The sequence below is a fragment of the Accipiter gentilis genome, chromosome 5, assembly GCF_929443795.1.
Source record: "Accipiter gentilis chromosome 5, bAccGen1.1, whole genome shotgun sequence".
Classification (NCBI taxonomy): Eukaryota; Metazoa; Chordata; class Aves; order Accipitriformes; family Accipitridae; genus Astur; species Astur gentilis.
This window is the reverse complement of record NC_064884.1, coordinates 2287497-2311388: the sequence shown is the minus strand read 5'-3', so window position 1 is coordinate 2311388 and position 23892 is coordinate 2287497. Positions and strand designations below refer to the sequence as shown.

Below are 23892 nucleotides of genomic sequence, written 5' to 3'. Positions count from 1 at the left end.
GCGGACACCAGCCCCCCGAAAGCGGGTGTTAGGAGGGGGGGGTCTCCCACCCATGGTCACGCAGGTGGTGAAACTGAGTCAAGGGGTGGGGAGGGGGTGGGGGGGCGAGCATCACCCCCTTTTCCCCGGTGGGGAAGGGCAGTGCCGGGCTGGGGGTGGCAGGGGACCTCTCCGGGTGGGGTGGGGGGAGACGGGGACGGGGATGCCGGCGGGACACACACACCCCAGACACACCAGACCCCCCCCACGCCGGTGCGGGGGGGGGGGGGCCCGCAGCCAATGAGTGCGGCGCGGGGGAGGGCTGCGTGCGCGGCCGGCGGCGTGTTGCAGCCGGGCGGCGTGTGCGGGCCGGAGCGGCGGGCACGGCAGCGCCTGTCCCTCGCACCTTGCAACCCCTTCCGACCCCCCCTTCCCCCCCCTCCCTTTTTTTTTTTTTTTTTTTTTTTATTTTGGGGTGTTTTTTTCCCTCCCCCACCCTGCGGGGCTTTTTTTTTTTTTTTTTTTTTCCTCCCCCCCCCCCTTTCCTCCCTCCCCCCCCCCCCCCCCTCCCCTTTTCCTTGCGCTTTGCTCCGGGAAACGCTGGATTTTAAACCTCTCCCCGCCAGGCAGTGAGTGGGGAAGGAGGGGAGAGAGAAACGCAGCCCGCGGTGAAACATGGCCCAGGCGAAAATGCACCACCCCGTCTCTTGGGTGATCTTCGCCGGGATGGCCGCTCTCCTCCTCTCCCAAGGTAGGGCCGGGCGGGGATGCTGCGGGGGATGCAGGCGAGGGGTGCGGAGGCCCCCACGGCAGCAACCTCGGGGGGGGGGGGGGGGGGGGTTGGTGAGGAGCCCCCAGAGCGGGGGCAGAGCTGGGAGAGGGTCCCCAGCCCGCTGCTAAGTTGGGGGGGGGGGGGGGGTTGGAGAATACGGCATCTCCCAATTCGTGTTCCTTCCCCGCCCCCCCCCCCCCCCCCCGGTGCACCGGGCTGGGGGGGGACTTCTCCCATGGCGCAGCAGCACCCGTGCTGATTTTTTTTTTTTTTTTTGGGGGGGGGGGGGGGAGCTGGTGCCGAACGACTCTGCCATCTCAACTTAGTTCCTGCAGGAGCAATGCATCCAACAGGCTGGGGGCGGGCGGGGATGGGGGGTCGGGGCTCCTCTGTGCTGCCCTCCCCCCCCTTTTTTTTTTTTTTTTTGCGTTGCCGGACCTGTCTGCAAGGTCGTCCCAAAAACTCGGTGCAGCCCCGGCTCCTGCCTGCCCCCGCCGGGCTGGGGAGTTGGGAAGTCCTTGTCCAACCTGTCCCGGGTGAGCCAGGCTCCCTCCCCCCTGGGGGATGGTGCTTCGCGGGGGGGTGGGGGGCTACGTAAAAGGGGAGAAAAAAAAAAAAAAAAAAAGAGCAAAAAGCAAGGGGAGAAGGGGAGGGAGAAGGAGGCGGCAGGAGCCAGCCCCATCTGGCCGGGAGCGCCGAGCCTGTCAGCTTGCGTTAGTCTCCTCGCAGCCATCTGGAGGGGCTGTGGGAGCGGGGTTCTCTCCGTGGGAGGAGAGGACGGGGCCGCATCCTGCACCGGGCCGCCTGCGGAGCTGGGGCTGGCGAGGGAAGACGCTCCCGGGGGCTGCGCTGCACCGCACCCGGGGTGCGCCCAGGCTCCACCGCGGATGGTACCCGGGGCTCCGGCCGGGGGGACGGGGTTCGGGCACCCGCATGCCCGAATCAGCCCTGCCTGGTGGTCGCCCTCCCCCCCCCCCCCCCCTTCTTCAGCCGAGGTGCTCTGCAGCAGGGCTCCGGTGGGGCGTGAAACCCCTGCCTGCGTGGGGCAGGGGGGCTCGCTGGGGGCTGGCGTGTGCCGGAGGAGCCGGGGGAGATGGCCAGCCGCCATCTCCGCTCAAAACTTCTGTCTCCTGGGCAGGCTGGGCCCGCTCTTGCGGAGAGCCACCCCTGCCATATCGACCGGCACGGGCTGCTTAGCATGCACATCACATGCCAAGGCATTTCTCCTCTTCGCCTTCCTCCCTCGCTTCCTCCTCAAGCTCTCCTCTTGTCCCAGGGTTGCTGCTTCCCTCTCGCGCTGCTCGGGATGCTGGCGTCCCCTTGCACCCCCGCCCCGGCTCCCAAGGGGTTTTCCTGGGAGTGGGAGCCCCGGGCCCCTCGGGGAGCCCGGGTGGGGTGGTGGGGAGGGCTAGGGATCCCCAGGAGGGGGGCAAAGCCGCCCTTCCCTCCCTCCTTTCCTTTCTCCCGCTCAGAATTGGTGCTCCGTTTATTTATTTATTTGTAGCGCTTGCTTTTGGCTTCTGGCTTGGCTTCCTTGAAATCTTATTCCCTGCCTCTGGTCATCTCTCATGCTTCCTCTCCCTGCTCCCATCAAAGCTTACAGATCAGAAAGTAGTTGGTTTTTTTTTTTTTTCCTTTTTTTTTTTTTTTTTTCCCATTCTCTTCAGCAGCAGAGCGGTGGGGAGGAAATGCGCTGCCTCTCCAAGCAAAAAAATCTCCCGAGCCCCACTGCCTTGCAGGAGTCTGATGTGGGTGCCAAAGGTCCCTGAGTCACTGCTGGGGTGGGGGAAAGCAGGGAGCCACGTCGCATCGTGGTCCGGGGGGGGGAGCCCAGCGCAGAACCGTGGGGTGCTGGGCACAGGACTGTGCCGGGCAGCCTTTGGCAGCAAAAAGTTTGGTCCTTTTTTGAGCTGGGAGATGTTGGGTGTGCTGAGCTGTCAGAGTCGCCCTGGGAAGTTTTCTTGCATAATTGTATTTAAAAGAGTCATTAAAACAAATGAAAAAAAAACCACCCAGCAAAAGTAGTTTTGCTTTTTAGGAAAAACTTTCCAAGGGGGTTTTGACAAATTGGGGGTCATTCAGCCCCAAAGGTAATACAGAGGTATGCATGCATTGCCAGATATCAGCAGTATGGTGCTGCTGCTTCATGATCTCTTCTGATATTCACAGTATTTTTTTTAATTTCTAACTTTTCTCTCTCCTTGGTGTACAAAAGCGGGGCTGGCTTGCGTTTGAAAATGCGAAAATTATTGTCATAAAAGAAAACTGTGTTTTGCGCAAATCTCCTACAAATAGCTCAAGAGATCTGTGCTGCCCTCTGCAGCAGTTTATCAATACTCCAGGTCATTTACCTATTTACAGCCAAACAAACAATAAGAGAAGCAGTTTGTGAGGATGCTTGAGAGCGGGGCGTGAAGTGGGGTAATTTGTAAGTGCTCAACCATCTGCATTTGTACAAACATCCATAGGTCCTCCAAGTTTTGCGGATTCACTGTTGTTTTTTGGAAACGTGCCCCTGAAACGGGAGCCGTTGAGTGTCCGTCAGGAAGGAGCTCTCTGAGCCCTGAAATGTCCAACCTGGTTTTGTGCACGGCAATGCTGCCGCTCCCAAGGGAGCTATTGCCTACTGGGTGTTGGTGCTAGAGAGCAAGGCCGGGGTGCTTGCTTGGATGCTGCATCTCCGTGGGAATGAGATGCAGGTGTCCATCGCACCAGCACGTGGGCAAGGCAGAGCCGGCCAAAGGGCCATGGCTTGGGGAAAGGGAGCTGGGAAGAGGGAGGCTACAGAGGGTTGGGATAGCCCCGGGCGTCGGGAAATGAGCGGCTGTTTGGCAACACAGCTGTCATTGTCTTTGCTATATTTTTTCTGCGTGATTTTTTAAATAGCGCAAATGAACATCTAAAGCACGTTTAAGGACCCAGCAGCAGCAGCGTTTTCTCTTCCCTTTTTCCATGTTTCAAAGTAGAGAGGTGGTCTCGGGTGTGCCCGGTGTCCCTGACTCGCACCCACCTGGATTTCTTGAGGAAGAGGAGGGCTTGAGCAAAAATCCCACTCCAGCGCTTGGGAGTGGAAGAGAGAAGAAAACTCTTCACTCAACCACGCGTAAAAGGATTAACCAGGCTAAAAGGTCATAGAAGATTTAGCTGGGCCTTTAGCATCAGTAAGCCAAGAATTATGGGAATTTGATTTACAAATTAGCATAAAGACCTTATTCTAATAAGCATACAAACTGAAATAGGTATGTAAAATAATAGCATATGTCAACATCATACACGGAGCGTTCCTCATCCGAAAGAATTATTCGCTCTGTCGATGTGGCTGGGTTGCAGATTACTCCCAAACCGAAACACCGGCTACGCTTGTGTGTGATGAAAAGGCTGGATCTGGCCCGGAGATGCATCTACAGGGAGGAGCGGCCGGCTGCTGCCCCTCAGGAAGGGCAGGATTCGGGAGCACCGCGTGCGTCGGGGCTGTGTGTCCCGGGAGGACTTTTTCTCGGCGGAGGCGGGAGGGGAAACCTTCTGGCAGTTCGTGCAAGAAGGTAATTGCGCTAATGAATGTGTATAAGAAAAATTACATGTATCGACATCTTTCCGTGAATACCCGGATTTATTGTTCCCCGGGGAAAATATTGGATGTGACTTCATGGTGGATAATAGTTACCGTGCAGGTCAATAAAATGTGATATTCACCCCAACAGCAGAAAATAGCTATTTAATAGGTAATAACAGTAATAATCAATACCTACATGATTAGATAACCCAGTTATATGTAGTACATAAAAGGAGGGGAATGTGTTCTGGTTACTCAATAGCCTGATTTGGAGCGTTGCTGAACATCTGTCATTCTTGTTGATTTTAACTGAAGCTGTAAGCAGGTATCCAGCACCTCCGAAAATCAGGCCACCACATGGGATTAATTGGCACATTTTTAAGACTCAGCAGGGTAAATGGGAGCCCAAGCAGACCTTTGCTATTGGAAAGATGCTTTTGAAAGCAGGCTGCGCTGTGCAAAAACGTGGCACGGCACCTAAAACGCCTAATGGGTTGGCACTTGGGATCTCGGTTTGGTCGGTGGCTTTGCTGTGGGTGCTCTGTGCGGTGTTGCACGTGGGGTTTTTCATGTGTGGGGTATCACTGCTTCCCCGGGAGCATCCCTCCACTGATCTGGTCGTGCAGCAGCGGGCTGCAGTGGGTTTACAAGGAGTAAACTTGTGGTTGCTCTACGCTGCGTATATGGAGAGTTCTCTATCAAGAGTTGTCATTTGTAATGAGGTACCTTAGAGTGCGCTGTGATGGGGAACACGTACAGAGTTGTCTAGCCCTGTTTACAAGATTTGGCGGTTCTGCGTGCCCTAAAGTTACTTTTTCTTTATCCGTGTAAGCATTTTGACCATCGTAGTAAGCCTGGCTTACGTTTTTATATCTGTCGTCTTCTTGTGCCAACCATGACTTGTGCACGAGACGAGTGCATTTAATATTGGAAGTGTCTGTTTCATGTATTTTTCTTGCAGCTTTTGCTTAAACATCTCCATATTGTGATCCACACTCCCCATTTTATTTTTTTTTTTCCTGTGGGGAAAAAATTGATCAGCTGACAGATCTGGGTCAAGTCAGCAAGCAGGACTTGCTGTTTTCTGTGATAAACTAAGGTGGAGGGGGGTGGGTGGGGTGGTGGGAGAGCTCACTAGCTTGATTGCCAGGCAACTCACGGTCAGACGGCAGAGGTGGGCTCCAGCCTTCCTCCTCAGCTTGCGAAGCACCACGTGGGGAGTATTTTTCTGGACATGGGGATCTGAAAAAACCCCACCCTTTTCTGCATCTGTCTTTCCTTCTCAAACTTCGATAGTGGCAGGAAGGGGCAAAATGTTCTTTGCTTGTTCCCCGGCTGAAGGGATGCCTTACTGGAGCAAAGCTTTAAAGAGGGCAAATACGATTTTTTTCAGTGTTACCGCTCCTTTGATGCGCAGTGGCAAATCTCCCATTAGACTCAGCGGGACCCGAGCATGATCAGTCTCAGATGTTCATGGCAAAGGCTTGCAGCTTGGAGCTGCAACTTGGAGTTGAGCCCTTGGTTTCAAATAGGAGCCAAAATGAGCAAGGTGCCGGATTTGGGGATTCTGTAGTGGAAGACCAAGCCCTACTGCTGTCTCCCATCTTCAGCCAGCATCCTGCACCTCTGCACGTGGGTCTTTCCATGCCGTTAGTAGCTTTTATAGGCAAAACCCAAAATTGCACAGGATGAGCTCTTTGTCACTGCATCCCAGCTGGGGCATCCTAATCCCAGGGGCCACCAGCCCTTTTGCGGCTGCTGGTGCATCCTCCAGGCATCGCGCGTGCCGTGCTCCCAGCACGTTTGGAGCTGTGGCTGCTGGCCTGGAGGAGCTAGCTACCTCCCTCTTCCTTACCGAGCCACGCACCTTGCTCTTGGTTAATAATAAATCAGAGGTGCTGCCGTCGCCGTGCTCTGTTATCTCCCGCCAAGAAGGATATCATGGATTTTTGATGCGCTTACAGTTAATATGTCCAATGCTGAAAGCTGTTGTAAATTAATTGACCCCCTGACCCCTTTGTCCTGTTGACTGTTCCCACTAAAGACAGTGTTCGGTTCTTGGCATCCTCCACCCACCCCCCCCCCGGCTTTCCCTTCCTCTGATTTCTCCAGCTCTCACATGCTTCGCTTACTAATCAGGGGGAGCCGAAAAAGGCCCTCTGAGCAGGGCTTCACGCAGCCGAGGAGCCGCAGCTCCAAAACGCTTTGTAGCAACTGTGTGGGGAAGCCAGGATCCCGGGGACCCAGCGTGCATAAATTACTGGTGGTTGGAGTATTCCCTTTAAAGCACTGGGGAGGCGGTGATGGGAGCTGGCACGGCATCCTCCGCCTTCCCACAGGGATGAGGACAGAGCGACGTAGCTGCTGCTGGGCTAAGAAGTCACAGTGCAGCAGCGAGGACCTTCTGGAGGTGGGGGGACCCCAGCGTCAGCGGAGTGCAAGGGTGCTCAGCACCTTGCTTGAGGGCACCTCTGTCCGCTTAGGGAGCTATGGCTCATGCCAAGCGCTTGCTTTTGGAGCTGTGGTGGATCTGGCTTGCAGGGAGGATGGGAGCGGGTGCTCGGCAGGGCTTTGGTGGGGAGGAGCAGAAGAAGATGCTGTTGTGAGCCTGGAGGTCCTGGACTGGGATGTGCGTCCCGAGTTCGCGTCCTTTGCTCATCCTGCGGCGATTCTGGCTTGTTGCGTGGTCTTTCCCCTTCCTCGCTTGGCCACGCGCTCCGTGAGGATACTAGCCGTCCTTCTCCTCTTGTGTCTGGTCTAGCTACTGTGGATTTGCCTCGAAAAACGGGGACTTTTCTCCCACTGTGTAGTTGTACATCACTGAGCACAGGGAAACCCTGATTTAGCTTGGAAGGGAACTTCTGACACTCAGCTTGGGCGGCCGGTTTGCATCCTCCTGTGACTCGCCACGGGAGACAGCAGCTGCTAAGAAGTAGGAAATGTCACAGGAAATTGCGTAATATTGGAAACGAAGCAGAGTGGGCTTTATTATTTATTCCAAAACAGAATAAACCAGAATAATTGCAAATTCCCAGTGAAAGTAAATTCTGGGAAAAAATAGGGATTGATTTTGAAGTATTTTTGTTCTGATTTGGAGCTTACAGAAGCTTTATGTACGAAGTTGTGAAGTGATTTCAAACAAAAAAAAAAAAGAGATCCGAAGGCTGCATTCCAGCAGTATCAAAAGAGCCTGGAGTCTCGAGCCTTGTTACATTTTTTTTAGCGTTATTTCTACAAAACAGATCCTCTGCTAATGTTTTGATTTTGCCAGAAACGGCATTCTTGATTTAAAGAATTGGTTTGAAAGCCAAATCTGACCCGCCTCATTGGAAGCGTGACAAGCACTTGAAGCAAAGCAAGGTTCATTAATACTGTAATATTATCTCGCCGTTTAAGTGGGTATTCCCCCCCCCCCCCCTTGTAGGGGTTATCAGATGAATAGCACTAAGTTCCTGGGTTGGCTTGGTTGTTTTCTAGCTTTTATTCCCTTTCTGCTGGACAGATGGTATTTATAGATCAGAGGGTGCCTGCGTTAGACTTTTTTTCGCAAAGTCAATCCCCAAAGCCGGCACCGGGGTTTTTGATAGCGGGCCAAGGCATGGGAGAGCGGCAGGGCTGGCTGGCAAGAGGTGAGTTGGATTTAGCGTGAGTGACATCTCTCTTAACAAGCCGTTTCTGGAACAAGCCTGGCGAGGAGTAGGATCCATTAGAGGCCGGAGTAGTGGTGAAGCCAAAACCGCGTGGTCATTGAAGACAACATTTAAAAAATTGTATTATTTATTGTTTACCTTTTGTGCCACTTTTCCGCATGTCAGCGCTTCCCATTGTACGTTTTGGGCTTCGAGACCTGATGTACCATTAGCAGCCAGCTCCAAAGCCCCCAAATAATGCATAAACTATGATTATTCCTTCTGATCCACTTGTGTTTATGTAAATGGCTGGAAAAGCGGTTTTCAGCTTATTTCAGAAGCTTAAGGGATTCATACCAAGCCTATTATTGAAAAATCAGAAAGTGAAAAGCAACTTCTGAGACAAGGAATTAGCAACTCAATGGAAGCGTGCGTACTTCTGGCTGTATGGGATCTGGCTGTATCACAGACGGGAATTCCCTCGGGATTCAAAAATCAAACACATGGCAACAGGTTGTCAGGCTTTGCGGGAAGCGGGGGCTCGAACGAGGTTTGCAGTTCGTCCCGGATGGGAGGCTGGAGGGGGAGCTGGGGTGCAAACCAACAGTGGCGCTTGGTGGTCAGGTTTTTTGGCTGATGGTGTGCAAGGAGCATCGCTGGCTGCAAAAACCACCAGCCGCTGGGCTGATAACCCCAGCTCTGTATCCCTTGCATGCACGGGTGCACACCGGGAAGGGGCGAGCACCCTTATGTCCCCAGCGTGGCTGTCCCTGCCATGTGTGAGCCTTTTTCCTCTGTCCCAGGAGAGGTGGGAAGAGGTGCAAATCCTCCTTGGGGCACCGGCCCCTTCCAGCCAGCCCCACAGCATCTCATCCCTTCTCTCCTGCTGCCTTTTTTTTTTTTTTTTTTCCCCCCTGGTTTGGTCCCTTTCCCCCTTCCTTATGTTAATTTCCCACCTGAGCACCAAGTACTTTATAAATAGCAAATCTGAAATGAATTTCCTAGCAGCAATCATTATCTCCCTCGACAGCCATTAAACATTCACACAAGCAGAGCAAAATGACAAAGGGGATTGATTTTTACAGTATGTTGGGGCGAGGTAGGAGAAAGGAAATATGTTGACAAGGCTTTTTTTTCCCCTCCACTCTCCCCTCCCTTCCACATCCTCTATCTTGAGGAATTTAAAATCACCCTGTGACTTCTTTTTGAGATCAGGTTGGAAGGGGGTGGTAGAGTGCAAAGTTGGAAATAAATAAAAATAAATTAAGGAAAAAACAACAAAAAAAAGAGCCCTATTCCCTTCTTCTTCAGCCCCTGCAAGCCTCGCTCCAATCTGTCGGCTGTGTGCGACTGGTAAACATGAAGTTAGTTACGCGGCCCCGGCTGTTGAGATGAATATGTCAGAGTTAATGCCGCCGAAGATGGAGGGGTGGGTTGGAGGGGGTGGGGGGGGCCAATCTCCGCAGCCTTCTCAGCAGAATAAATGTGTTGATGCAATAGTTGGGAGCCGGCGAGCTGCTGCCGTATGAGGCACTGTAGCTGAAAATTTAACTTTGATTTCAATTTTCATATTTGTCAGCAATAATTAGATTCAAGAAAGGTTTTTGCCGCTGTTCTAAAATACTAATAAGTAGGAGCCTTTGTAGTACGGCTAATGGAGTCTTTTTTTTCCTAGTGGGCTAGAAAAATTCCATTAAAGGGAAAAGTCATACTATATTACCATGCTTCAACATGCATTGACTTTGCTGCCACAGGAATATCTGCACTGGGAGACAGCGGTCCTTGCTCCGAACTGCACGGGCGATGCCTGGGAATGGGGCTGGTGTCTCCCGGTTGTGATCTGATGGGTCTTCCCGGGCTGGAGGAGACCCCCCATGCCTGGCTGGGGCGGGGGGTGACGCTCTTCGGGGTGGCTGGAGGCTTTCGAAGCGCTCGTGAGATGATATTGCAGTGGTAGTCTGGCTCTCATCCAGCTCGCTCGCTTTGGCAGTTGTTTTTTGGTGTTGCAAATTCCCGTGGGGTTTAAAGCCTTAGATCAATTAGGGCTCTCCCCCTGTTGGCCCTGCCAAAGGCAGAAAGCCCCTTCTCCCCCTCCCCACCCTGCTGCGTGGGTTTCCTTGGCGGCATGTGCCAGGTTTTATCCCAGAGCAATGCCAGAAAGGAAAGTGATATTAAATTTGCTGGCGATATGCACGGCAAATGGGGGAGGCTCTTAAGTTGTGTCATTCTCAAGTTACTTCAGCCTATTAAGCAAACAAAAGCACTTGTGGAGTGAGAAATGGAAATGGCCAACGCGGCCCGATTAATCCTGGATGTACAATTCCATTAATAAGCCAGCTTTTAATAGGTGGCTCTTTCCAGGAGCTGCTGGGACTAAGAATTGATGTATTCACTATAATTGTATTGCAACTAATAGGATAGGAAGAAAATTGTATGGAGAACCTGTTCCTCCGCCACTGTTTTCCAATCAGTTGAAATAATGCTTCCCCCTGGAAGAGCCCAGCAAGGTAATGATACTTAAATCTAAATAGGAACAGGAATATTTTTAATTTCGGTGGGGGGGATTTTGGCTCGTGCTTCTGCTTCCCTATAGAGCGGGCAGAAGCCGAAACAGCAGTTTCCAAAAGTGCCAGAGGAAATAGGGATCCCAGTCGAAATGCCCCATGGCTGGCTAGCGGGCCAGCTCTCTTGGCTGGGCGATGGGATGCGGATGCTGATGCAGAGGGCGATACCAGGTCTGGGAGCCTTCAGCCCCCCTCCTGAGAGTTGAGATGGGGGGGGGGGGGATTTCTGGGTGCCTGGGTACGGGGCTGCCCCCCTGGCATCTCACCCGGAGCCTTTTGTTCTCTTCCTTGGCAGCGAGAGGGGTCTTCACCCTCTGCCGTCGATGCTGTTTGCTGGGAGAGCTCATTAATGAGCCCGAGGTCCTCACTCCTTTCATCCGCTGTATTTATTCAGCCTCACGATCCCAGGGCTCTGACAGTTTGCTGATACTCTCTTTGCAATGAATTCTGTTTTCATACCCCTGCAAAAACTCACCTCCTGCCTTGTGGAGCAAAAGGTACCTTTGTGGCTGCGACTCTGGGTCCCCGTGGTATTCAGAGAAGGATTTGGGCTTTTATCGGTCAGCATCTCTCCAAGGGCTCTTGCAGGAGCAAGCGCAGCTGCCGGCAGCACGGCGATGCCGTTGGTACGGCGCTGCAAATCCCAGGCAGGCTGGGTGGATCAGCACATCCGAGGTAATGCACAGCAGTGCCCCGGGATGCAGATTTCCGTAATATCAGTGCAATTGTGGAATAACGCACATGAGAGCAGAGGAAACATCAACCTGTTTCCATAACCAAGATCTGACTGATTCGGAATCCAGGCAGCCCCTGATTATTGCAGCCATTGCTCTGCTAATGGGCTGTGGAATTTGGAGAAGTTTGCAGCCACTTTTTGTCCGTCCATCACTGCTGGCCACTGGTTCGGGGTTGTTTGTTTTTCACTCTTTCTCCCTATTTGTATGCATGCTCTGACCCTTCTTTGGTAGCAGGCTAGAGAGTAAATATAAAGGGGAGGGAAAGAAAAGGGGAAAAAAAAAAAAAGCCAAGGCACAGTTCAGCTGAAATCCCTGAGGAAACAGATGTGATTGCCTTACAGAAATGGCTCCAATAAGGCCAGAAAGGAATATTGCTTTTATAGCTTTTGGGATATAAAACATTTAGAAAATGTGATTGACTGGCAGGGCCTAATTTATCATTTACCCATTTCTCGCTCCCTCTCTCCATCCTCGTATCCACCCAAACACAGAAGCGTGTTCTGATGGACTCATTTCCACTTTTTTCCTTTCCGTCTCTCCCCCGCACATAACGGACGTGCAAACCCGTGTTTCGTTGCACGCTGAGCCGCGTGCGTGCGCACGCAGGCACGTGTTCCCCTGTGCTCCTGACTCCTTGTCCCTCTGCCTGTGTCATGGATTTATCATCATTCTGCTAAGCACTCGAACTCCTGTGGCTATTTATAATTAATGCTCAGAAACCTGCCAATCCATTTAATGACACTAGGAGGTCATGGCCTCCCTTATAGCTTCCCATTAATCATCATTAGAACAGTTCTGGGTTTTTTACATTCTTTTTAAATGTTAATTCACCTTTATAATGCTCCTTTCAGCTCTGACTGTAAGGGGAGACTCTGTAGTGACTCCAGACTGTCTTGCAAGTGTGTGCAGGTGAAAGGCGCAGTGGGACAATTGCAGTTGATAAAGTCTCTTGGATGTCTCCCGCTGGAATGAATTACACTCACAAACTCTGCGAGATGGGATTTCTTCACTGCCCTCTGCTGCCTGCTCCTCGCAGCGATGCTGGCACAGCTCCCTCCCTCCCAGCTCCATCTCTCGGGTATCGCCGAGCCCCGCGCGATCGCTCCCTACTTGCAGAGACCCACGTACCACTGGGAACCACTGGGAGCCACGCAGCAAGCAGTTCCCGGAGGGGAAAAGCTCATCGACACCGGCGCAGAGCTTGACAGGGCCACGTGCGCTCCGTCGGGTTGTGCTCAGGCACGTCTTTGCTGGGCAAACTCGCTTTGGCGTAAGGCGGGCTCGCGCGTAGTTTGGTTTTATGGGGTTGTGGTTGCTGCGTCCCCTCGGCACCGTGGTTTGGGTGGAGCGTCAAACTCGTCCCTCGTGAGGATTAACAAAAATCCCACTTTCCAGAGAGGAGGGCTGCTCACGGTGGTGCATCCGTCTCCTTTTCTTTCCCACGGCTGCCCTGGAAGCAGGAAACCCTGAGCCGTTTCCCCGTGTCCCAGAGCACCCGCTGTCATCGTCACGGCCCCAGACCCTCTGGGAGCCAATGCGATGGCACAGCAGAGGGGGCTTAGCAGAGATGTCAAGCGGCAGCTTGGGGGAAGGAAAGCTCCGGGTGCAATCTGGTAGCTTTTGGCAGGCAACCGCTCCTCTTAAATAGCCCCCTCTTGGCTTGCTGTTGGAAGCAATCGTCCCCTCTCTGAAGTCAATCTGTGCTTGCCGTTAATGGGAACGGGTCCAAAGCGGTGCGTGTCTGATCTGGATTCTGGTTTTGGTCCTTTTGGGAGGGGTCCCCGGTGTGGTGGTGCACGGCTTTGCAGAAGTTTGCTGCGAGGCACGGAGCCGTGTGAGCTGCTTCTCTGACGGAGCTCCTGGAGACTTTTCGTAGCCCCGGGTAGTAAACCCGCAGAGCATCCCGTGACTCTTGCGTCGTGATCGTGGATTGCTCAGCAAGACGGGGTGAGGCAGCACTGACACCCAGCCCCTTTGGTGAGAAGCACGTGCAGCCCAGCACGGGCTTGGGATGGGCGAAGGTTCACGCTGGCCTCTCTTTTGGGGTGGAACAGGATCACGCCTGCTCCTCTGGGGACTTCTGGTCTTGGCGAGAGCCGAGCCCAGCCCCGTTTCTCTGAGTAAATACGCCAGTAGCATTTGGCTTAATGAACTGTGGCTTTTAATAAATGGCTCTTATCTTGCTGAAGTGCTGCTAAATTGTCAGGATTTAAAATTAGCCTAATAGATTTGCGGGCGATGTTTTATTCACTGGTTAGTTGGAAAGAGACAGAGAGAGGGGGAAGATGGCTCCACCCAGTTCTCCCTGAATTATAGAAGAGTTATTTATTTGTTTGGGCCGAAGGGGAAATGTTCTGGATTAATGTGCAATGCCTCAGCACCTGACTTAATGAGAATTTAGAGACCTATCCCAAACTGATAGTCTCCAATTAATCACTCGGTGGCCCCTCTGCTTTGCTGTCCCTGGAATATATTTTTCAAAGTGGCGATTGGGTTGTGGTATCCACTGCTGCTTGCCAGGAGAGGGGGACGGGGATGGACTAGGGAGGGTTTTGGGTGCTGCGGTGGCTTACAGGACCACTTCTTGCAGCTTTGCTCCATGTTGATGTTGAAGTAGAGCCTGTGAATCTCTCTGTACCGTATGTATACCTGTGCAACTTGTATTCTCGAGCGTGAAGTTGAACTGGTCCTTGCTAAGCTTCCCATACGTCCCGTGAACTTGCATGAGCCGCTTTGTGCCTTTATTTCTTTTGGCGATGCAGAGCCAGTTACGATCCTGTTGACAGTTTAGAGACATATGGAGAATCCAGGCAGAACAGTGTTTTATAATAGAGTAATATAGGATCTGGTTGGGATGAAAGATGCCAGGGAAATGTCAATCACTATCATTATCCTAACAAACTGCTGTACCTGCAGAGATGATAATATTTAGCAATTATATAGCACCTAACAAGCTCAAACAGTACAGACAGCAGCTAATTAAATCTCCCAAGACTTCCTTTGGGTGGGTATTTTCCTAAGAGCGTGGACCAGCTTCTGCCCAGAGTGTTTTGTGTGAAGCTAAAGGCACTCCTCGCGTTTCGCAGGTAGGGAAAGGTAGCAGTCCTGCTGAAAATCCTCAGCGAAGGGTGAGCCTGAGCTCGGGAGCAGGCTCGCAGCAAGGGCGGTGGGCAATCTTGGCACTGCGTAGTGCTGTTGGCTCCATTTGCAAGAGCGTAGCGTGGCCTTGACTTGATGGACCCGGGTGGCCAAAGGTGCTCGGATGCTGAATGCCTTGGTGTGCTCGTTGCTTGTCCTTTCTGAAACTGGGGAGAGTTTGGGTGCTGGGCACCCGAACGAGGACCCCGCCAGCATCCCTCAGTGAAACAGAGGTGGTGGTACAGATGGTTTGCAGGGCTGGATGGTCGGTGGTGTGTTTTCTCCTTTGTCCTTCTGGCTTGCTGGGCTGCTGCTGTTTCCCCCTTGGTTCATCATTCCTTGCCCAGCCCGCATCCCTCATGAGAAACCGTTTCAGAAGGTGATACTTCTCAACCAACGTCCCAGGTTTGGCCGGAGCAGCCAAGATCACAGTGATTGAAAGCAAGACTTTCAGGTTTTCCCCATTTGTGTTCTTCTCACCTTGCTCTTTCTGGAAAGCAGCAGGTGAAGCGATACATGGCTGCTTGGATCCAGCCGGGATCCTCGACCCCTGCCCAGCAGTGTGCTACTCCAGCCTGGTGAGGCAGCGGTCTCCCCGTGACTTTGTGAAGGTCAGCGTTCCCGTCTGAAGTGGGTCTGGTAGTAGCAATGCATGATGCACAGTGTCAGCCATAAAGGAAATATTGTATATAAAAGATAAGTTTTTTTTTTCCTTTCTTGTGGCAGAGGAACAAGGCGCTGGGTTCATTTAGCATTCATAAAGTCTTGCTTTGGAAACGCCTTTAAGTACTGCTGAGGGAGACTTGAAGGAGTGTGTTTGAGAGTCAAATGCACATCTCCTTGGGCTCTCCTTTCATCTGCTTTAAAAAACACAATCTTTTTTTTTTAATCTTTTTTTCCCCCTCTGTAAAAATACTAATCTTCTCCAACAGCAGCAGACACCCAGGGTGCAGGCGCTCAGCAATTAGTTCAGTGAACAGAACAAGCGAGGAGCAGAGGGAAGGGGAGACTCAGCCAAGTACCGGGAGGACGGCAAAATGCAGCCTGCTAATTAGGAGGCAGCACAGCACGGCGTGACGGGACGGCGCCTGCTTAATTCAGGTGCAAAGCCGCTAAGTCGTGGTGTGCGTCGTCTGCCCGGGTGGCAACGCGCTCACTGGGATGCCGAAGCCATCCTTGGGGATGCTGGGTTGACCTTTGGCAGAGAGGAGCACCTAGCAGGGAATTTGGGTCTTGGTCTGGACCCGAAACCAAGTGGTGAAAGAGCCCAGGGAGGATGAGGGGAGGATGAGGCATGCAGTTTGGCTGGATTTACAACCTAGCAAGCGTATTCCCAACTTCAAGCTGGCCACGAGTCTCTGTTGGGAGAAACACATGGAGGTGTTGGCTTGAGTCCTCCCTGGACTCTTGGCCAACGTGGGGAGAGAGGAGTGGTCGTCCTCCAGAGGCTGGGCTTTCCCAGCAGAGAGTCGTCATGTTGGGCTTCCTGTCAGCGTGGAAATTCAACGGGCGATTCCTGTTATCGCAGGAGCTGAGACAGAAGGAGCAAGCACGGAGACAGAAGAAAGCAACCAGTGTTGTCGTCATCCAGCCTTCTTGAGATTGTGAAGAGCCAGCTTCAGGAGAAGTGTCAGATGGGCAGAAGTTCAGCTCAGCCCCTTCTTTTGGCTGAAACTTTTCTCGTCCTTGAAATCTCTCTCCTTTGCTCTTTGCTTGCGGGAAGGGAATTTATTGCAATGAAATATGTTGTCTTGTGGCTTTTTATGAAAACAGCACATGTCACTGCCCCTATTTCCTGGAGCCAAAGGATGTGGCTGGATTTCAAAAAGAAAAGGACTGGATGATTTCATTATTACTAACAACTGTTCCCACCAAGATAAGGACAGTCTAATCACATTCCCTGTGCAGAAGTACCAAGGGAACCAAAAGGGAACGTTTCCATTTGATTTTCTGCCTTGTCTTCTGTGTTTTGGTTGTCTTCGGTACTGTGCAGTGCCAGAAGCAGGCTGCGAGGCTAAATGGACTCGGGGGGGCAAGTCAAGGCAGCAATACGTGGGGGAGTGTTATGGTTATCGGGGCACTGGTGTCCTAGGTTGGAGATGCTCTGCCAGCAGCAGCCTTTGTCCAACCTGATGCATGGATTTATTTCACTGCCTGCCTGCGGTCAGGGCTTGAGCTCCGCTGTCCCGAACTCCTTGAGTGAAGTCTGAACTGATGATGGAGGCTTAGCACTGAGCAGAGGGGTAGTTTTTCAGCTTTTTTTTTTAATTATTATTATTTGCAAGCCCCCCAGGAGAAAAGTGCTCCCCCCACCCCCCCCAAAAAAAATAGAATATTAGAGCTTACTGCCAATAGGTTTGCTTTTCTTAATTACATCTCATACACTTCCTATGCAGATACCCCTAAGAACTGATCTGTAGCTGAAAATTACCTCCTCAATGAGCACGCTTCATCTTGCACTGCCAAGAGGTGATGCTGACCATAGTGCAACCCAGGCAGAGCCAATTTGGTTCGTAACTGCCTGCCCAAGAGAAGGTGAGGACTGGGGGAGAGTAGAGCCAAGAGGTGGAGGGGGGCAACTTTCAGCTGTGCCCTCTAACACGCTCTTCTTCTGCCTGCACGGAGTCAAGCTGCCAAGAGTCCCCGCTGAAAAGCTTTGTATCGCGGGGAAGGAACTCTCTAGGCTTTGATTTGCCTTGTAGCAAGAGATAACATTATCGTCTCGTCCTTTAATGATTTGAGGACAGAATATTTTTCACATCAATTTATCTATCTCGGTAGCCCTGATTCTGCTCTCGTGTTGCTAGCGGGTGGATATTGTAAAAATCGCTGCAAGCGAAGGGGATGAGGAAGTAACTCGGTCTTCCTCCGCACCCTCTCCTCGTTCACATGCCCTTGGCACTTAGGAGCTTCGTAAAGCCACTAATTGATCGATCCTGTTAGCGCAGTCGACAAGGAGTTGTCATTTGGCGAGCAAAGTGGGGTGCTCTCTTCTGGAGCAGAGGGTCACCGATTCAGGTCCTAGCAGCGACCACCCAAAGAGAAAAGATGACTTATAATTACATTCATAATTGAAAGTGATTAATGGTAGCAAAAGAACTTCGAGCGATTTCTTGTAATTAAATACTAATTTTAATTCCTTTGCAGTGCCGAGCACCATATTTGGTTTACTGGTGATATTTATGGCTGCGCCTTAGCACAGTTTAATATCTTAAAAATACATGCTAAGTAATTAGCATTTTTTTGTAACTGGGTAAACAAGTAAATATCAATTAATTTGTTTACTTGCTGTCTGTAGCTAGTGATTATTTCATATTTTTGAGGATCTCTATTCTGGAGGGTTTGTGGCTTTGAGTGGAAGCAGAGGAACCCTTGATTGCTCCCAAACCCGGGGTGTCCTGGTCTCTGCTCCAGGCTGCTCTAGCTGCCAAAAAACCCAAACCCCCAAAAAGCTGGGAGGAGGAGGAGGCAGAGATCACATCTGCAATGGTTTAGGCTCAGAGGGCATCATGGCCAAGTTTTGAGCCTGCTGGCAGTGAAGCCTCTTGTGAGGGCTGGGAGCAAGAGGAAGGGGAGTTGGTCTGTGCACGGCAGATGCTCGCTGGCTGTTGTTTGGTCTTGAACAGAAGTACCACAAAATCAGCCGCTTCTGCAGCGTCTGTAAGTGGCACCTTTCGAACTCGGCTGCTGCTTGCGATGCTGCGTGTCAAGGGCTGCTCGGGGCTGACCCCCCTCTTCCCTTGTTCCAGCTGCCAACATCATCTCCTCCCCACCGCTCGCTTTTTGGAGAAGGCTTTTTTCCCCTGCCATAGCCTTGGCCGGACCTTTGAGGGTATATTTGCAGAATTTAGTATTTCATCCTTAATACTACCGTTGTATTGATTTGGTTTTGAATTTTGACATGTCAAATGGGGCGTGCCACCGCTGGCCGGCGTGGTTTGGGGTTTGGCTGTGAACAGGGAGCCGATAGATGCTCGTTTGTGTGGCTGTACTTGGGTACAAGCACGGCGGGGGGGACACCGAACCGGGCAGAATTCCAGTCCTGGGGAGCGTGGGGTATGTCAGAGACCTGCCAGTGCCCACGGAGAGCCACAGTGATCTGCTCTAACTGAAAATATCATTAAGCCTGGGTTTGTTCATTGCCCATACCAGCTGTATGGCTCTCTTTGAAGCGCTATAGGATGAGTGTTACATGCGTAGATGTGCTCATGTCCTTCCTGCGCCTTGACAAAGTTGTTTTCAGATGAGCCAGGCTGGGAATCTGTTTCCCGAAAACTTGGTCCCGCTCACATAGCAACACACTGGGCCAGAAAGCACTTGATGGAAATCATGTCTCTTCCTCACCAGTTCCTTGATTCCTTGCTAATGCTTTTCATTCCCTCTTGCTGCTTGAGCGAGCTGATCGTCTGATTAAATTAAGACAGACACAAAAGCAGCTGGCCTGCCAAAGCCTAGGATTTTATTAAAAATAATATTGTTTACAGAGTTCTCTCCTTTTATGGCGCATATAAAACAGCGTGTTCCACCCGAGCAGCCGGCAGGCTCGCTGCAATTTACCCGGGAAGAGATGGAAAGACATTAAACCTTGTCTTGATGGGGAGTGGGGAGGGCATGGAGGAGAGGGAGGTTGGGGATAAGAGACAGAGCGTAGCTGTGACGGCAAATGAGAGGGAAGGAAATGCAGGGGAAAAAAAAGCAGAGAAAAGAAAGGATGGTTCCCTGTTCCCCACCTCCCCTTTTCCCCTCGCATACCTGTGCTGAAATGAAGCATTCAAAAAGCAGCGAGATCACGGAAAAGAGGAGATAAACTAGGCCAAAGAGCTTCAGCTGGGGACCCAGTCGCCACCTGAGCAGGGAGGAGAGCTGCTTGTCCCCCTTGCAATATTCAGGAGCCCTTCCTGGGCTGTCTGCGCAGGTGGAGGGGCTCCTCCGCTCTGTTCTCGGCTCATTTGAGGTCTTGCAGATGCTTTTGTGAGCCCTGGGGCAGTGGGGCAAGTCGGTGCTGGGAGTACTGGCTCCCGTCCACCCAGGTGCCCCAGCCTAGCAAGACCTCACCGAAGAGCCTGCTTTGTAAATCGCTCGCTTGTAGTTTCTTTGCACTTTAAGGGTCTGCCTAAGGGACAAAGGAAGGGCGTGCGGGGTATGGCACGTAGCAGTGGGTCATGGCATGAGGGGCTGGCAGCAAATCAAGGAGAGAGAAAGGTTTTTTTCCAAGGTCACGGAAGCAGCTTGAGATAGCACCCAAACTTGAACCGGGGCCCCCACCTCCAACACACCCTCGTGCTGGCTAAAACGGGTTTGTGGCTTACTTTGGGAGGCACAGGGGAGCCTTGCTAATGCCCTGCTGCAGGAGTGCCCTGTCTCTGCTTCGCTTTCCGTCTTCTTTCTGTGTCTTCTGTTTGTTTGTTTGATTTGGTTCCAAATAATTAATTGTAAAAACCCATGGCTAATGGTTTGAATGAAGGATGGATGGTACTTTAATTAACTTGTGAAAGGATTATACACTTATGTTTTCAGTCTTCCTGACCCCAGCCGAAGTAACAAGTCTTGAACATCCCCGCGTTTCGAGGGAGCCGAGCGCTGCATGAACATGAAAGCCTGATGGGGAGGGGGGATCAGACGGTGGTCCTCCGGGCTGCGCTGGCAAAGCCACTCAGATCATGCTGGGAAGATGCGACGGGGATCCTGATTGTAGTTAGCGCATGGGGGCCACTCTACTCCCCTTCGTGGATGGGGCCTCGGGTCCCCTGGGGACTGTGGAAAGAACATTTCCCTGGAGCACTGAGCCCCAGTGCGCTCGTCGTGGTGAGCACCTTCTGATGGCTGATCGCATGCTGGTTTTGACAGCCTAAAGGGGTTCGGTGCAGGTAAGGGAGGTATCCCATGAGTTGTACAGAGACTTTAGAGATTGAATAGACCCGAGCCTTGTTTTGGGCCAATACGTGTGAAATTTGGATTGAACGTGAGCCATCTGCGCCTTTTTTTTATAAGATGGTTATCATACAAGCTTCCAAGGTCTAGCATGAGAAGAGATGCCATCTACTTTCCAATCTAAACCAGACAAAATTCAGCCATTGAGTCTGGTTGGGAATAAGCTCGGCATACCAATCTCGGAACTGAAACTGCTGAGCTCCCCTGTGCAGGAGGATTTCTGCAAAGCCAAGAGGTGGGGAGATCACTAGACCAAAGAGAGGTCTTGGTGGAGGTGGCCCTGGGTCGCTCCTTGCTAGCCTGTAGGCATGCTGAAGCTTGATGGGTGTCAAAACCTGTATCGATTCCTCAGTGTGAAGACAGTGAAAGGTTTGGGGCTATAGGAACAGGTGCTCCAGCCTTTGCAGCTCAACACGTTGCTGTCTCATCAGTTATTTGTGTCTCAAGAATTGCTGAGTAAGATGCTGAGAAAATCTTTGAAGAAAAGCACTGAGCTCCCACCACCCTCCCAGCCCTTCCACGTGCCATCCCAGCTTATCCCCAAAACTAACTCCTCCCCATGACTTCTCTGCTTTTTAGGACAGTGCTAAGAAATGAAAGGTGTTTCCTGCATGGATGTTATAATGAGCAAATAAAATTGAGACCCGATTCCAGCAGGACTGGTGCAGGAGCAAGACTTTGGCAGCTTCCCTGCTGCACGGTTCAGAAAGTTGGGACCAGGCTGGGTCAAATAATTTTCCGAATGAGCCAAAAGTGCTTTGAATATCTCCGAGGGATGGGGCCATAGCTTGCATCATGCTACTGAGTCACCAGGCAATTTCCTGTCCCTCCCAGTGCAAAACACTCCAGGTGGGAGCTTCAGCACTGCTGCTTAAAACAAGGCTGATTGGGCTTGTTTTCTCATGGAAAATGCATGAGAAAAAATGAATTTCCATGCTGTATTTTGGATCAGAAGTGGTTTTTACTCTAAACAAGGCCTTTTTGGCCTTCTTTCAGTAGTGGTAGCTGCCCCTGGAATCCTCCTCGCTTATCAGTCCCCCAGCAAGCTGCTCTGTTTGATTGCTGATCTGCCTTATTATGTTTTTAAATGCACTTTCATATTTTAGTTTTAGTGACTTTTTTGAGGCCAAATTCCAGCTTCTGAAGTGTGTACCTCTCTTTCACTTCAATGGCAGCCTTTCACGTTTATCCCAAGGCATAACATGGTCCTTACGCTGTTTGAAATTAGATGCACTGATTAGAGCATCTCTCAGCAGCTGCTGCTGTTCTGCACCTCAAAGGACGGCTCAGAGAAGAAGCTGGAAGTTGGAGCTGGGAGTATTTATGCACTCAGCATGTGGTTTCTTGGGACTTCACGCTTGTTGTAGCTCTCTTCAAGTGACCTGGAAATAGATGTCGTCTTGTAGGTCATGAAATGCCTTGGTGGTGGTGGTGATGTGTTTGGTAGCAGGTCTGTGATGTGCATGGATCGTGCCCATGAGCGTATGTGTGATGAAGCCAGAGAGGAGAGATGAACACACAGGGTCAATTGGAGTTCTTGCTCTTGCCAGTTTTGGGGTTTATTTTTTAGCAAGAATGGTGAAATACTGAGCAAGTCACTAAAAATTGTTGCACCTGATATTCTAGCTTGAGAGTGCTTCTGGCTCAGGTATTTAGTGTTTTCAGTTCTTGCTGAAGCCAGCAGCGACCTAAACTCTGCTGTGTGCGCTTGGAGGTGCTCAGCACCCGTTACAATAGGGCGCAAACCTTGCAGAGTGCTGTCTGACAGTCAGGAATGTGTGCCTGGAGTGCTGTCTGAAGCCTAGTTAGGCTGCTGCTCCGATCGTAATCGCTCCTTGGAGAAACCTCCCTTTGTTTAACAAGAGTTAAGCATTTTGTTAAGGGAATTAATTTCGTTGTTTTGAGGCTTTTTTTTTTTTTTTTTTTTTTTTATTCCTCCCACCTCAGTGTGGTCTTGGGAAAATTGTATGTGCCGTAGGGAGGAGGCGTGATGGAGAGGACTGATGTTGCAGATGTGGGTTTGAACTGATGGTACCTGGAGCCCCAGGATCTGTACGGGGCTTGGCAGAGGAGCAATCACAAGTTCTGGTAATGACGTGTTTTGCTCTTAGAAATACTTTGTCCTTCTCTAAATGCTTTCTCACAGGGGGTGAAACTTTAGTGTGTCAGCGCTTCAGATAGGGTAACTGAGCCCCCCCAGGGGAAGGAGGACATGTTTCACAGAGCTGGCTGGCTTCAGGAGCCACCAGTACCATTCAGCTTGGGTGATGGGGGCTTGTCTGAGAGGTAGAGCTGTGCCCAGAGGTCTGACCTGGTGTCTCGCTTGCCTGGGGGAAAATGGTGTGCTCTAAGTCAGCTTGGAGACAGGTACTGACCCACCACAATAACCTTTCAGCCTTCAAATTTTTGCAAAACGGATGAAAGTCCGTCTGCACTCCAAGGTGCAGCCTTGAAATGAGGGTGATTAAAATACCATGGTGCTGGGGGACATCAGAAATATGTGGGCTATCTCTATTGAATTCAAGCTGGCAGCCACCCTGCTCTTAATGAACAGCCCTCGCTTTCTCTCCAGGTAGGAGCGATATTTGTCTGAACTGGTTTAGCTTCCTCAGTTTGTAAAGATGGCCAGAAAACCTGGTCTGATTGAGTTGCCTCGGGAAATTTTCAGTGCTTCTGTCAGTCAGTGTCTGAGACTTAGCTGTCATTTTTGGCTGAGCTCTTTCAATCCTCCCCTTGTCAGAACCCTTGAGTGGTGTGGGAGAGGGGACGGATGGGGGCTGGTCACCCGTGATGGGCTGAGTCAGATGGGATGCCTCTCTAGTCAAAGCCAGCGTTAATACATGAACAGTGGCCAAATACCATGTAAAGGGGGGGACAAGAGCTGGGGGTGAGTAGAGACGAGAGACTATGATAACTCTATCCAGCGAAGCGGGTTGTCCCTGGAAATAGAACATGAATAAGTAATCTGGATAAATAATGGAGCTGTCTGAACTGTAACATAAAGAATAAAAGTGCTGAGTGCGACTTGCTGTGATTTGTGGGGTCACTCCGTCTTGGACGGTGGAGCCCTTGTTCCCACTGGTGAGCAGGTGCTCGCAGACGGATCTCATTGACGTTGCGGAGATTACTTGTATGGCAGTCGCTTGCCAGCGGGAAGAAACACTTCACAGTCCAGTCCGTTGTTATGCTATTGTAACACGTTTGTGAAAGCTGAAAGCTTGCTGTGTCTTAGCATGCTGCTGAATAACCTCTGTAGGCTTACAAAACGGCAGGGCTAGACGGAATCCCAGCTGATGTCGCCCTGGAGTGGAGTTGGGCACACGTGGGACATCCTTCACGGGCAGCTGAGCTGCTCTTTGGTGATGGAGGTGGGATACCTTCCTGCAGACCTTCCACAAGGGTTTCACGAGCCTGAGTGAAAGTTACTGCATGTACCCAACCAAAATCTCTGCAGCAAATTAGGCTGTTCGCTTCTTCTGCCTCTTCAAAAGGGTACGGCAAATGATTACTCATCATTTCCTTCATATGGTATTTACGTATGGGAAGAGCGCTGTCGTGTCTTGCTCAATCTTTTCTTTTAGTGACAAAG

General features: G+C 51.3%; 1 protein-coding gene across 2 annotated transcripts in view; it reads left to right on the top strand.

Moving 5' to 3' along the window:
- Positions 1-562: 562 nt before the first annotated feature.
- The window catches only part of LOC126038705 (protein CEPU-1), a 350563-nt gene continuing 327233 nt past the window's right edge, over positions 563-23892 (top strand). Inside the window, exon 1 of one of the 2 annotated variants that reach the window (XM_049800798.1) lies at positions 563-730. In XM_049800798.1, the coding sequence (XP_049656755.1) occupies positions 655-730 (76 nt within the window). In that variant the 5' untranslated portion in view covers positions 563-654. Of the gene's footprint in view, positions 731-1611; positions 1642-23892 lie in introns of those variants that run through there. The other variant, XM_049800800.1, reaches the window with a different exon arrangement.